Raw genomic sequence first — 12,027 nt, 5'->3', positions numbered from 1 at the left:
TTGTATTTCCTTAGTTCATTTATGAGAGGATCTTGTGAGCCACTATCAGAACCTTACTAAAGTCAAGATAAACCACATCTACCATTTCCCCCTTACTCACGATAGGGGTTTGACACCATTTGTTCTTGACAAATCCATGCTGACTGTTACTTATCACCTTATCTTCTGACAGAGATGGCTTCTGTGTCCCTGCTTTTCAGAAGCTCTAGTCACAGACCAGAACTAAGCTCTGGCTCGCCTTCGCTGGGGGGGGAGCTGCTTAGAGATACTTTTGGTCCAGCAGCAGAGTCCAGCACTGTGCTGCCCACACGCCACGACTCTTGTGATATTTAGTGTCTTTCCTAAGCCCCCCTCCGGACAGCAAGAGATCTCATGAGACCACCAGCTTCCCTTTTTGTAACCAGGGCAGGGAAAGGAGGTAAAGGGCAGAGTTGGGGAGAAGCGGGTTCCTGGCCCTCCCCCCACGTTTGTGTGGGGACTTAGAATGTGCCCTGAGCACCCCTGAAGCCCCAAACCAGAAAGTGACTAAACAGGCTCCCCGCTGTATTTAAAGTAATCTCAGGACTCTTCGGGCCCTGACCCGTGGCTTTTGAACGCTGAGAGTTAGCAAAGCCCGGGGATCTCTGGCCGGGCTCGGCCCCGGAAGGCCTGGCTGGGTCATGCTAAACGGTTTCTTGTCTGATGTGACTGGGCCGAGGCGCCTAGAGCCCGGAGTCCAACACAAAAGCGCAGCAGATTGGAGCGAGCGCGGCTCACCCCACGACCACCACGCAGCACACGTCTAGTTACTCGCCCCGCCCGCGGTGGTGGGTGCCGGGGAGAGGCTGCTCCCGCCGTCAGCTGAGCGAGGGGGGCGGAGCTAGCGCCGCTGGCTCTCAGGTGACCCTGCGGCTGACTCTGACTTCCCGGATCGTCTGCTTCGGCTGCGGGCTCCGCTCTCCGTGCCGGCCGGGACCATGCTCGCCCTGACTGTGACTCTGCTCCTGGTCCTCGGCTCCGTGGCGCGGGCCGAGCCCCTCAAGTTCGTGGACTGCGGTGAGTGGTTCCTGCTCGCGGGCTCTGGCCTGGCGCCACCCGGCCATGCTGCCTCCTGCAGCCCGGGCCGGGCCAGCTGTGGGGGCCGCACAGCGCCTTCCCGTCCCGCGGGGAAGAGACGCCAGGCCGGGGTGGCTGCACCTGGAGCAAGCCCGGCTCCCGGAGCTGGGGAGCCCCTGGGCGGGATGCGGGGGTGAAAGGCGCAGGGAACTCTCGGAGAAGGTATCTTCCACTCTGGGCTGCCCGGCTCGGTTCCTTGAGGGTTTCCTAGCGGCCCCCGCCTCTTTGGAGTTGCTGTCAAGACTCCTCCACCTTTCTCCTCCTAACATCTCCTGGCTCCGTAGGGAGCCTTCATGTGGCTGTAAGTCCCTTCTCCCGTCCCTAGCGGCGACCTTAGCCAGCCAGCTTCACTTGGTTAGTCTTTAACGTGCTACAGGACTTGCAGTGCTGGCCCTAGGCTACCGGCAAACTTTGGTGGCTGGCATGTCTCTGCCTGGTGAGAAACGAATCCTAGCAACTTTGGTGCTTGTTGAGCTAAGGGTGAATTTAAGGACTGGGAAACCACAGAGAGGAGAGCTATAGGAAGTAACTGCATTTCTAGCCTCAAGCTTCACTGGCTCTCGTGTTGTTTAAATATCATTCAGTGAGTGTCCAGACATGTGCCAGGTGTCATACAGAGCCAGCCTCTAATAGTGCAGACAGCAGCTCTCTTTCTGTGGGGAGCAGCCATTGAAAATTCATGCCCATCCCATTGAATAAGTAGCTCCTGGAGTTTCCAGCTCAGTTTCCCAGTGCCCTGCTGAGAGTGAAGGGCAATCCTTTCTTACTCAGTCTCATGTGCATCCAACTCTCTCCCTGTACACAGCCATCTTTTGTTAGAATTTCAAAATGAATAGTCAAACAGAGGGCCAGTGACATAATCCGTCTGCATTCGATATAGTGTTTCCCAGTCTTCCTGAAACATTACCTTCAAACTGGTTTGAAGCTGCTACTGAAAGGTTCTTGCCGCACCACTTACAAGAAATGAGCAAACACTCACCAAACTAGACTGAAGCAGGCAGTTCAGGGAAACCTACACTTTCCAATGATGGAAGTACCATTAAAAATAAAAAACTATAGCGAGTGCCTGGCTGCTATCTTAGAACTGTAAACTCTTCCAAGTAGGAACCTGGGCTAGATTCACAAAGGTGACTTACAAGTTGTGATGCCTAACTGCTAGGTGCCTTGCCACCCAGTGGAATTTGCAGCCTCACCTCAGGTGTCCAGGCTTCCAGACAATGTATGGGGACAATTAGGTGCCTAAATAAGGGATTCTCAGAAGCCAGCAAGCTGAATGGGGAGAGCAGCCTAAGATAGCCAGGAGTGAAATGCGAGGGAGAATCAGGGCCCAGATCCACGAAGTTACTTAAGCAAATAACTCCAGAGGCCTGTCTCTGCTTGGGCTTCTCAGCCATGAACCTTCTCCTGGCATTTGGTGCCCAAGCCAGGTCAGTCCTTTCTTCTGAAAACCAAGAGTGTGCCCCACTCCATCACAGCAAATAACCCAGTGCTTGGGGCACTCACCTGGGATGCAGGAAACCTGTTTTCAAATCCCTGCTCTGCCTGGCTTGGAGCAGGAACCACCAGGCTGCATGGGAAGCTGTTCTGCTTTGTATAAATGAATATGCATTAGATCAGAGAGGGAGATCGACTCTATAGCCTGGTGGTTGGGGCACTCACCTGGGTTGTGGGAGAATCAGATTCAAGTTCCTGCTCCAAATTAGACAGCATGGGGATTCCAACCCAGGTGTCTCACATCCCAGAGGAGTACCATAACCACTGGGCTAGTGGGTATTCTGGGACCCATGCCTGTCAGTCCCAGTTGTCTTTCATACGAGGTAAGTGTACGGTGAGCCTGCCTAATGGATTGGGCCCCATATGAGGGAGAAGAGAAGCCCACTGGGACATAGGTGTAAACAAGGGCTCTATGCAACTTGTTAGGTGGTGTCAGGACTTAGGTGGTTTTATGCATGCTCACTGGCAGAAATATAGGTGCCTAAATCCTCATAGGTGCCTACAGGATTAGGCAGCAGCTGAGCAGGGCTTTTGTTAGTGCCACTGGCACGTAAATGTTGGACTGTGGCACCTAAAGGGGATGTTAAGCAGTTAAATCCCTTTGTGAATCTAGCACCTTGTCTTGTTTGTACTGCACTTTATACAGCATGGCCCTGCTTCTGGTAGAGAGGCTGCTGAGTGCTGTGGTAGTAACAGCCCCTAAACAATAGGTAATGATAAATGGCAAGATACCAAGTTAAGGGGCAAGGGAGGTGGTGTATTCAGTGGGATACTAGGCTGTAAACTAGATTGATCCCAGCACGTCCCATCTTGTGGAACAGATTTACTGAGCTGAAGGAGGTATATAAAGAGCACAGTAACAAAGCTGACCAATAACACTACATTTGGTAGAGTTTCTGATACCAGTCAGGGCAGAGAAATAACACAGAGACCTTAGGGAGAATGTGGGCTGAAGGGCTGATTTGTAAAGGGATTTAGATGCCTAAAGATTCAGATAGGTGCCTGGTGTGATTTCTTCCCCCCCCCCCTCCTCCCCAAGGGTTGGAGGAGGGAGAAACCAATGAATAGTTGTGTTGAGAAAGACCTAGGAATTATAATGGATGAGGGCAGAGCTGCTAAGACAACACAAACATTATATATGGGCTTTTGTATGAACCATGGCTCAATATCTAGCTTCTGAGGGGAGGTCACATTTGACGCAGTGTTAAAATAAAGACAAGGGCGATAAGGATAAAGAGATGAAGTGACCTTCTTTCCCTCCAATCTAGCTCACCTCTGGCCTCCATAAACAAGATAAAGAGTTGTAAAATGACAGATTGCTTTTTCTCAAATGTCAAGACCATGACTGGAAAGCAGGGCGTTTTGGGTTTTTTGGCTAATTAGAGATATTTCCAAGGCTGCTTCAAGTTGGTCACATTGAGCAAATAACTGTTTAGTAACAACCTTCTTAACTGAAATCCCAGTAACTGAGTTAAAGCTAAATTTCTCCCCCAATACAATGAAGCCAGAGAACTCTAAAGCTTTGTCATCAGCATTGTGTTCTACAAGAGACTGGGATCTCCCTGGTAGTGGTAAATACCCAATGCTGCCTTTGCCTTCTACCTCTGATCTTTAGGGCTTGCTTAGTGCATGCCCACCACTGAAAGCACTAGCCTTTGAGCACTGGGATTAGTTTACCTTTTGCACACCAGTGCTCCCAGGTAAAACCCTACTTTTAAAAATATGACTGAACTTGCCTTGTCCCATTCAGTTGAGACAAGCAGCAGCAGAGTCTGTTTGTATATAATCAGAAGTGGCTGCAGAGAGCAAGGCCCAGCATTCCCAGCAAGGGAGTTCCCGGCCCTGATGGATGTGTATTTCAGGGCACACATTGGTATGGACAAGACAAAACTCTTCATAGTCACGAGAACTGAGTGATGACACTTGGCCATTTAAATAGTCCCTCTTGTTCCTGTGTGGATACTACTGCCATGCCTGTCACCAAGCAAACAGCCTGGCCTCCTTTCTCTCCCGCCAAGGCCAGTGTTGACTTAACTTCCTTCTCTGCTACCTGTGTCCTCTTCTTTTCCCACTGCTCATCCACTATTTCGTCCTCTTCTGTTTTCCTGCCTTGAGAGTTGCAGATTCCTCCTTCTACCCTCCATTTCATCCCACATGATCTTCCTTTCTGGCTGTTCTTACCATGTTTCCCCCTCCTTGAATCTCTGCACTGACTTTCCCAGTAAGCTCAACCTTCCCTTTCTTGTCTCTAGCCCTGCTCACCTACAGAAGCTGGTATCTCCACCTTCCCCTGCAGTCCTGCACCTCACCTGGTGTTTTTTTCTGCCCAGTGCCTTGGCCTAAGCTCCATCACTGGAGGCAATTGCACTAGAAGAGTTGGGGAACAATCCTGTGCTAACACCAGGGAGCTGGATTAAATGGTCCCTAATAGTGTCTCTTCCAGTCCTAATTGTTAGTATTAATTTAATTCACTGTTACCCATGCTGCCCTATGGGTGGCACAATCTCCGTGAGCGTAATTAGAGAAAGGGCTTGGAGAGGTACATTGTGCTGCCATCTCCCGAAACCCCACCTGTTACACCCCTGCAGGCCGTTCTGCTGACCCGGCTACTTCGTGCTGCCCTGCACTCACTCTGTGTTCCAGTGCAGGGTTTTGCTTTTCTCTATGGCCTGTTGAAAAGAACCATTTATAGCCCAATACAAACATCGGCACCAATTAGGGGGGCAAACACGCCCTCTCAGGTTTTTGCTTTTCCTTAAGCAGTGGTCCCATATTAAATCAGTACTCCACTGCAGGAGTGGTCCAGAGATGTTGCTCCGGCTGCATGGGTGCAATGCCACTGAAATTTGACCCAGCCATCCTTCTGTACAGAGGGAGACACAGCCGAGCCAAACTTCAGTGAGTGGCATCACAACCTGATGCATAGAGTTACAATGCCACTCAAATTTCTCTGTCCAGACCGAGGGCTGCCAGACCAAATTGTTTGCAACATGTTTCAGAGAGAATCTGTTCCTGTATAGTGGGAGTCTGCCAAGAACTCGCTTCCTCTTTCCTTAGCACCAACTCATGCACTGGTGACTTGATTACAGTCTAGAAGTACCTATGTGGGGAACAAACACTTGATAATGGGCTCTTCAATCTAGCTGAGAAAATACGTGATACAGTGGTTGGAATTCAAAGCTAGACTCATTCAGACTGGAATTAAAGCATAAATATGACCTCACCCACCTGGTCTCAATTTTTAACAGTGGAGTAGTTAATCATTGGAACAACTTACGTAGGGTTGTGGTGGATTCTCCCTCTCTGTCAATATTTAAATCAAGATTGGATGTTTTTCTAAAAGATGTGCTCTGACGACTATTCTGGGGAAGTGCTATGGCCTGTGTTATACAGTAGATCAGATTAGATGATCACATTGGTCCCTTCTGGGTTGGTATCTGTGACAAAGAGAGAGGGGAGACTCCCTAGCTGAGAGAGAGCGAGGTCCCTGAGGGCTGTGTGTGAAGTGAGCATCAGGTGGAACAGGGTCCCTGGTGGGGGAGCGGGGTGGAATTTGCCTGCCCTTTTCCTCCACCCCCAAAATGTTTGGCTTGATACCACAGAATACAAATAACCCGGAGAGCTTGAGAGGTTAACACCCAATCTGCCAGTATGGACCTCACCCTAGCAAGGTTTTTAGTTGTCCCACCTAATAAGGCTTCCACTCCTTCACTGGGGAAACTCTTCAAACCTAAGCAATCCATATCTCTGCTTCCCTCTTCCCTCCCCCCCCCCCCCCCACTTGTCCTACTTTACTTAATCATAAAGCACCTTTGTTGTGTACGGGCGGTGAGTCTCCTGACTAAAAAGCTCCCAACACCTCTGGCCTGTGTAAATCATAGAAAGATAGGGCTGGAAAAGACCTCAAGAGATCATTTAGTCCATCCCCACTCTCTCTGCTGAGGCAGTGCCAAGTAAACCTAGCACATCCCTAACAAGTGTTTTTGTCCAACCTGTCTTAAAACTCCACTGAGGAGGATTTCACAGCCTCCCTAGGTAACCTCTTCCATTGCTTAACTACCCTCCTCATTTACAAGATTGTGTCTAACCTAGATCTCCCTTGCTGCAACCTAGGTTGATGACTTCTTGTCCTGCACTCAATAGTGTATAGGGAGAACAATTGATCACTATCCTTTTATGACAACCTTTTACATATTTGAAGACTTCTCAGGTCCCCACTCAGCCTTCTCTGCTTAGACTAAACATGAAGAAGGATTGAAAGAATGGGGCCTAGGTCTCGTTTTCTAAACTTATTTTTGTTGAACTCCTGTGGACTCTCTAGTTTGTTCACACAGTACTCTAGCTGAGGCCTCACTAGTCTCCAAGACTCTTTCCTTTGAGAGGTATGTGTGTGTGTTTTATACCCTGTCTGGGAGTGGTGGTGGTGTGTGCATCGTGTACACTGAGACTGTGTGTTACCATTTGCTGCGTGGAGGCCTCTGGCTATGGGTAACAAGGCCTTAAAATGACCAAGTCCTTGTTTGTCTTTCAGGCTCCAAAGACGGGAGCATCACAGAAGTGAACGTGAGCCCCTGCCCCACACAGCCCTGCCAGCTCCACAAAGGGACATCTTACAGCGTCAATGTCACCTTCTCCAGCAGTAAGAGCAGAAAATGCTGCTACTTAGGGCTTGAGCTTCTGTGGGGGTGGTGGCTTTTCTGCAGTGGTGGGTGGCGATGGGAGGGCAGGGGACTTTTCATCCCTGGGACTTGCCTGCAGCAGTTGGCGGTGTGGAGAAGGATGGCTGAGGAGTGTCCTCACTGCAGGAGAGAAATGAAGAGCATCTGTCTGTCACCTCATCCTACATTGCATCTCTATGAGCCACCCCACAGGGGACACTGCAATGGGTAGAAATGTTGCCCTGCCCTAATAGCTCTGGATCTGTGGGCAGCTGCTTGTGTCTCTCTAGTCCCTTTCTCTGTTTTGCAGAGATCGAGAGCCAGAGCAGCAAAGCAAAGGTGTACGGGGAGATGCTCCACGTGGACGTACCCTTTCCCATCCCTGAATCTGATGGGTGCAAGTCTGGGATCCAGTGCCCCATTGAGAAAGGCCATTCCTACAGCTACCTGAACAAACTGCCTGTGAAAAGCGAGTACCCCAATGTAAGTAACCCACCACAGGCCATCTCCAAGTCTCAGGGCTCCCCGGCCGGTCAGGGCTCAGCCCCCTGGCATGCCTTTGAGCAAGGAGGTCTCTTTGCCCTGGGAATGGGGTATGCATGGGGGAGGGAGAGGAGGAAGGAGCTCAGGCAAAGGGAGCTGCTGAGGTCATCTGTCAGGAGCCACCTCTGCTCCACACGGTTCTCTCCATGACTGGTCTCCAATTCCTGCTCCCATGTCAGGCCAGACCTGTCTGGGGAAGCTGCTTGGTTACGGAGTGTAGAGTGTTTGCAAGCCCCTTTCTGGGCAGTGCTTCCAAGTAACCTCCTTCCAGAGCCTGTGGCTCCCAGAAGCCATGACCCCGCACAAGTGGCTCCCTCCCACCCCTAGTGCCTCATGGTGGTGAGAGAGGAGCTTAATGAAAATTTCAGCTCAAAGGGCCAGCTGAGACAACACAGGGCCCTCTGTCACCGCAGTGGGGTCAGTACTGACTTGCAGGGTGATGGCTAGTCCTTGGAGGTCTCCCAGCCAACCCTGCTTAGCGTGCCAGACCTTCTGGGGGTATAGCATAGCTGGAATTGGCCTGCTGCAGCTCCCAGGCTGCTTCCAGAGGAGCAGTTCCTCCCATTATGAGGGACAGAGGGGTGGGTTCTCTCCTTCTCCACCCCACAAAGATAGCTTAGACTGCCCACATGTCTGAGGACCAGCGACTCCCTGCACGCTTTCACTTCCTTCCTCTCTTCCAGATTAAACTGATCGTGAAATGGGAGCTGGTGGATGACCAAGAACAGATGCTGTTCTGCTGGAAGATACCCGTGCAGATCACTAACTAAGGAGCCCTGCTTGCCCTAGGGGTGGCTTTTTTGGGGGGGAGGGGGGTATTAAAGAAGAAAAACATGGGTCAGACTCTTCTTATATTATGGGCATTTCCTGACACCTGCTTCAAAATCCTGCAGCCTCCAAGCAGCCGGTACTGTGTGCTCCCAGAGCTGTGCTGCAGCTGCTGCAAAGGCTTCAACAGGCGAGGGCTCAGCTCCCTGCAGCTTGACAGGGAGCAGTGTCTGGCAGCCAGCGGTGGCAGTGGCTGAGCAGTAGGGCATCTCACACTGCTGGAGCCCTGTGGAGGTTCATGACTGCTTGACATGAGCATCACCAAGGGAGTTCTGCAAGGCAGTGGGATGGGTGTCAGCTGCTACCTGTTAACCCTTCAGTGCCTGTCACGATAGAATGCTAGCTGCATCCCTCTGTCTGCTTTTCTTATGCTCCTAAGACCTGCATCTGCCATCCAGAGCCAAATGGAGGGTGAAGAGGGGACTGCCACGTGCCTTCCATGAGCGCTGGTGTCTCCTTGGCACAGCGGCGGCCAGCAACTCTGCAGCTGGAAGAAAGCTTCTTCTCTGCAGGTGCAAACCCAAACTGCACCCAGCATCTCTGCAGGGGATGACTCTTACTAACCTGTGTTTTGCACTATCTACTAACTCACATGGAGCTGTGGGGGCTTTTCAACCCCTAACCTTTTTATAACTTTCCTTTTAATAAAGGCTAAATAAAAACTGCCTCCTGCCTGTTTTGCTTCGTCTAATGAGGTGGCCAGTGCAAGGTACTATCTTCAAGCTCAGCTCAGAGATGCTACTATTATGCTCCAACTGGGGATGCAGCCCCTACAATGTGCTGTTATGAGGGAGGCTGGCCTTGAGTGACAGAGAAGCATGAGCCCAGCCTAGCTACGGGCTCTGGCAATGTGCCCTCACCTCTGTTATGAGAGGAAAACATCGCAGGAGTTAAGGCTACGAATCAGCTAGCAGTATACCCTACATTTAAGAGGACCACCTCTACCTAAAGAGAGCGTTTGGGCTAACATTGCTGTAAGAGAGTATCCCTCCACAGGGAAGTTAAGAGCTGCCACTGCAGTTTGTGCAGCAGCAGCATCTTGTATAGACTCCTCCCCGCAAGGACTGAGCTGTCACACTAGGCAGAGATAAGGCCGGGACAGTCCTGACCAACCCCAGTGTCTGAGCCTCAGGGCCCAAAATAAACAATTTTATTTAACAATGACAGATGTTCCCTAGCAGTCTCCCTTAGAAAAAGCCACCACCAGCTTTACAAAGCTGGAACCCCATCCACTGCTAGGCGATCATACAAAGTGCAGGGGCAAAAGTCTTGTGCCTGGGACAGATGCAGGGAGAGCAGGGGCACCAGGCCTTTCAACCCTGCTGGGCTCCACATCCAAGCCATCTCCAGAGGACAGGTGGACTCTGTACAAATCTTGGGCTGGCCTTCCTCCTACTCAGGCTCCCAGGCCTGGGGGTCCATGCCCCAGCCTGTGCCTTGGTGCAGGGCAAAGACACCACATAAAGCAGAGTCATAATATTTGCAACTCTGAAGGCTGTGGAGTATGGGAGGGAGGGGGCTGGAGAAGTGTCCCATGAGCCCTCAAACAGGACAACATGATGAATTGTTATCAACCCCTCTACCGGGCACTGGGGAAAGGGGTTGAGACCTACCACCATTCTCAGCTATTTACACTGGTTACTGAGGAGCTGGGGGAACGTGCTGCCCTTGTGTAGATTCAGGTGCTAGAGCTCCTTATTTTAATGCCTGTTTAGCCATTTCAATAATGGTGAGCCGCACCGGGCTGGGCCATGCAGGGAAGAGGGGGCCCTGGGGATTGGTAGGGGAGCCCTGTGGGTCCATGTGGCAGAAGCAGGAGGCTGGGGGTGAGCAGACCGGGCAGGGAGGTGGCTACAGATGCTTGGAGCTCTGCCCTGGACTGCGTCCCTGTGGGCTCAGCCAGGTGAGATGTGGCAAGAAGGTTGTGCGCTTGGGGGGACAAGCAAAGGGCCTCAAAGCTGCTGCAGTCCCAGGGGCCTCTCTCCAGCCGCTGGGTCCCAGGTACCAGCAGAGTGTCTGAGGGGGCCACCCTCGCCCCATCACTCCCCTAAAGCTGTCCTGCCTCCGGGCTCCAGGCGGTCTCAGGAGCACAGCGGTGGGGCACATCCTGTGCCACAAAGCCAGGCGAGCAGCTGCAGCGATAGGAGCCCTCCGTGTTTTCACAGGTGCCGCCCTCACATAGAGGCCCCGGGCTGCTCACCTCCTCACACTCGTTAACATCTGAAAGGAGAGGGACGGGGGAAAAAAGCCTGAAAGCCACGTTCTGCAGCACAGCACCCCCAAAACCCATGCCCCCACACCACACACAGCTTCCCCTGTGCCCAACCCCCATGCTACTGCAAGGAGCCCTCCAACCCACCCACACCCAGCAGTCCTCAAGCCACACAGTGTTACTGCAAACTCAGCACCCCCCTGCTGCAGTGTTCCCTCATGCCCAGCAATCTCACACTGCATAGGGCTCCCCCATGCTCATAACCCCCACCCCCACCCCACAGGACTGGATTTCTTCCCCACAGCCATCCATGCTAAGCACCTCTACATTGAACAAGGGGACCTCCGGGATATAAATTGTCCCCCCTACACATACAGATCGCCCCAGGAAGAATGTATTGGGCTCCCTCTGTTAGGAACAAGACGTGCTAAACAACAAGATTTGGGGGAAAGGGTGATTTTGGTCTTGCAAAATTACTCTTGCTGATTTGACAAGGTTGCTGGAAAACAGAGACGAGGGCATCTCTAGGGCAGCCCTGAAAGGGGCTGATTATCCCCGCGGGGACCAAAACACAGGCAAGAAACCTTGCACCGAGCAAAAAAAAAAAAAAAAAGAGTGTTTTATTAACCTTATCGCTGTTCCAGAGTGCTGATGGAGGCCTTTTGTCTCCTCCACCCAAAGCACCTGTACCCGCTCTGCACCAGCGCTCACAGTATGCTAGCACCACAGGGAGCCTGCCCAGACTGGCTAGAGTGCGTACACCTCCTACTGGTTCTGCCCTCACTTTGTTTCCCAGATGCCTTCTCCTTCTCTGAGCTAAACTTTTAATTTTCATTTGTTTCTCCCCACAGCTCCCCCCCACTGAGCCCCCTCTGTACTGCGTGAGTGAGACTCTGCTCAGCCGCAAGTGACAGGAATGTGGCTGATGCCTTGACTAGAGCAACAGCCCTGGCTGCTGAGGGAAGGGGCCCTCTTGCCCAGGCCCTGGGAGCCTGTCTCTCTCCCCTGCAGTTCTGTGGTGGGAACACGGTCGGAGTGGGGGTGGGGAGACCCCACTGGGATGGCACCAGCCAAGGAGAGTGTTTCCTGCAGCTTCCCCAAACCCTCCTCTTAAGCAGGAGTTCCAATGACAACTGCCATTCCTGGGCAATGCCCCTAGGGGGCAGCAGCAGGTCAAGGACGGCTGAGGGCTGTACG

General features: G+C 52.0%; 2 protein-coding genes across 2 annotated transcripts in view; one reads left to right on the top strand and one right to left on the bottom strand.

The window, feature by feature from the left end:
• The first annotated feature begins 820 nt into the window (after positions 1-820).
• NPC2 (NPC intracellular cholesterol transporter 2) lies at positions 821-9,283 on the top strand. The gene is made up of 4 exons (XM_067533340.1): positions 821-1,035; positions 7,121-7,228; positions 7,558-7,730; positions 8,474-9,283. Exons 1-4 carry the CDS (start codon positions 957-959, stop codon positions 8,558-8,560), a joined length of 447 nt encoding a protein of 148 aa, XP_067389441.1. The 5' UTR covers positions 821-956; the 3' UTR covers positions 8,561-9,283.
• A 941-nt stretch (positions 9,284-10,224) lies between these two features.
• Positions 10,225-12,027, bottom strand: part of LTBP2 (latent transforming growth factor beta binding protein 2) — a 123,390-nt gene continuing 121,587 nt past the window's right edge. Inside the window, exon 35 of the mRNA XM_067533334.1 lies at positions 10,225-10,838. Within this exon, the coding sequence (XP_067389435.1) occupies positions 10,666-10,838 (173 nt within the window). The 3' untranslated portion in view covers positions 10,225-10,665. The remainder of the gene's footprint in view (positions 10,839-12,027) is intronic.

Source organism: Emydura macquarii, unplaced genomic scaffold (assembly GCF_026122565.2).
Source record: "Emydura macquarii macquarii isolate MOO-44397 ecotype Brisbane River unplaced genomic scaffold, CSIRO-AGI_Emac_v2 contig_374, whole genome shotgun sequence".
NCBI lineage: Eukaryota > Metazoa > Chordata > Testudines > Chelidae > Emydura > Emydura macquarii.
Note: the sequence above shows the minus strand (reverse complement) of the source record. Positions and strands in the feature narration are given on the sequence as shown.

Coding starts and splice junctions, on each gene's coding strand:
- NPC2 (XM_067533340.1), top strand. CDS start 957: ATGCTCGCCCTGACTGTGACTCTGCTCCTGGTCCTCGGCTCCGTGGCG. Junction 1,036..7,120: donor CCTCAAGTTCGTGGACTGCG/GTGAGTGGTTCC, acceptor TTTGTCTTTCAG/GCTCCAAAGACGGGAGCATC. Junction 7,731..8,473: donor TGAAAAGCGAGTACCCCAAT/GTAAGTAACCCA, acceptor CCTCTCTTCCAG/ATTAAACTGATCGTGAAATG.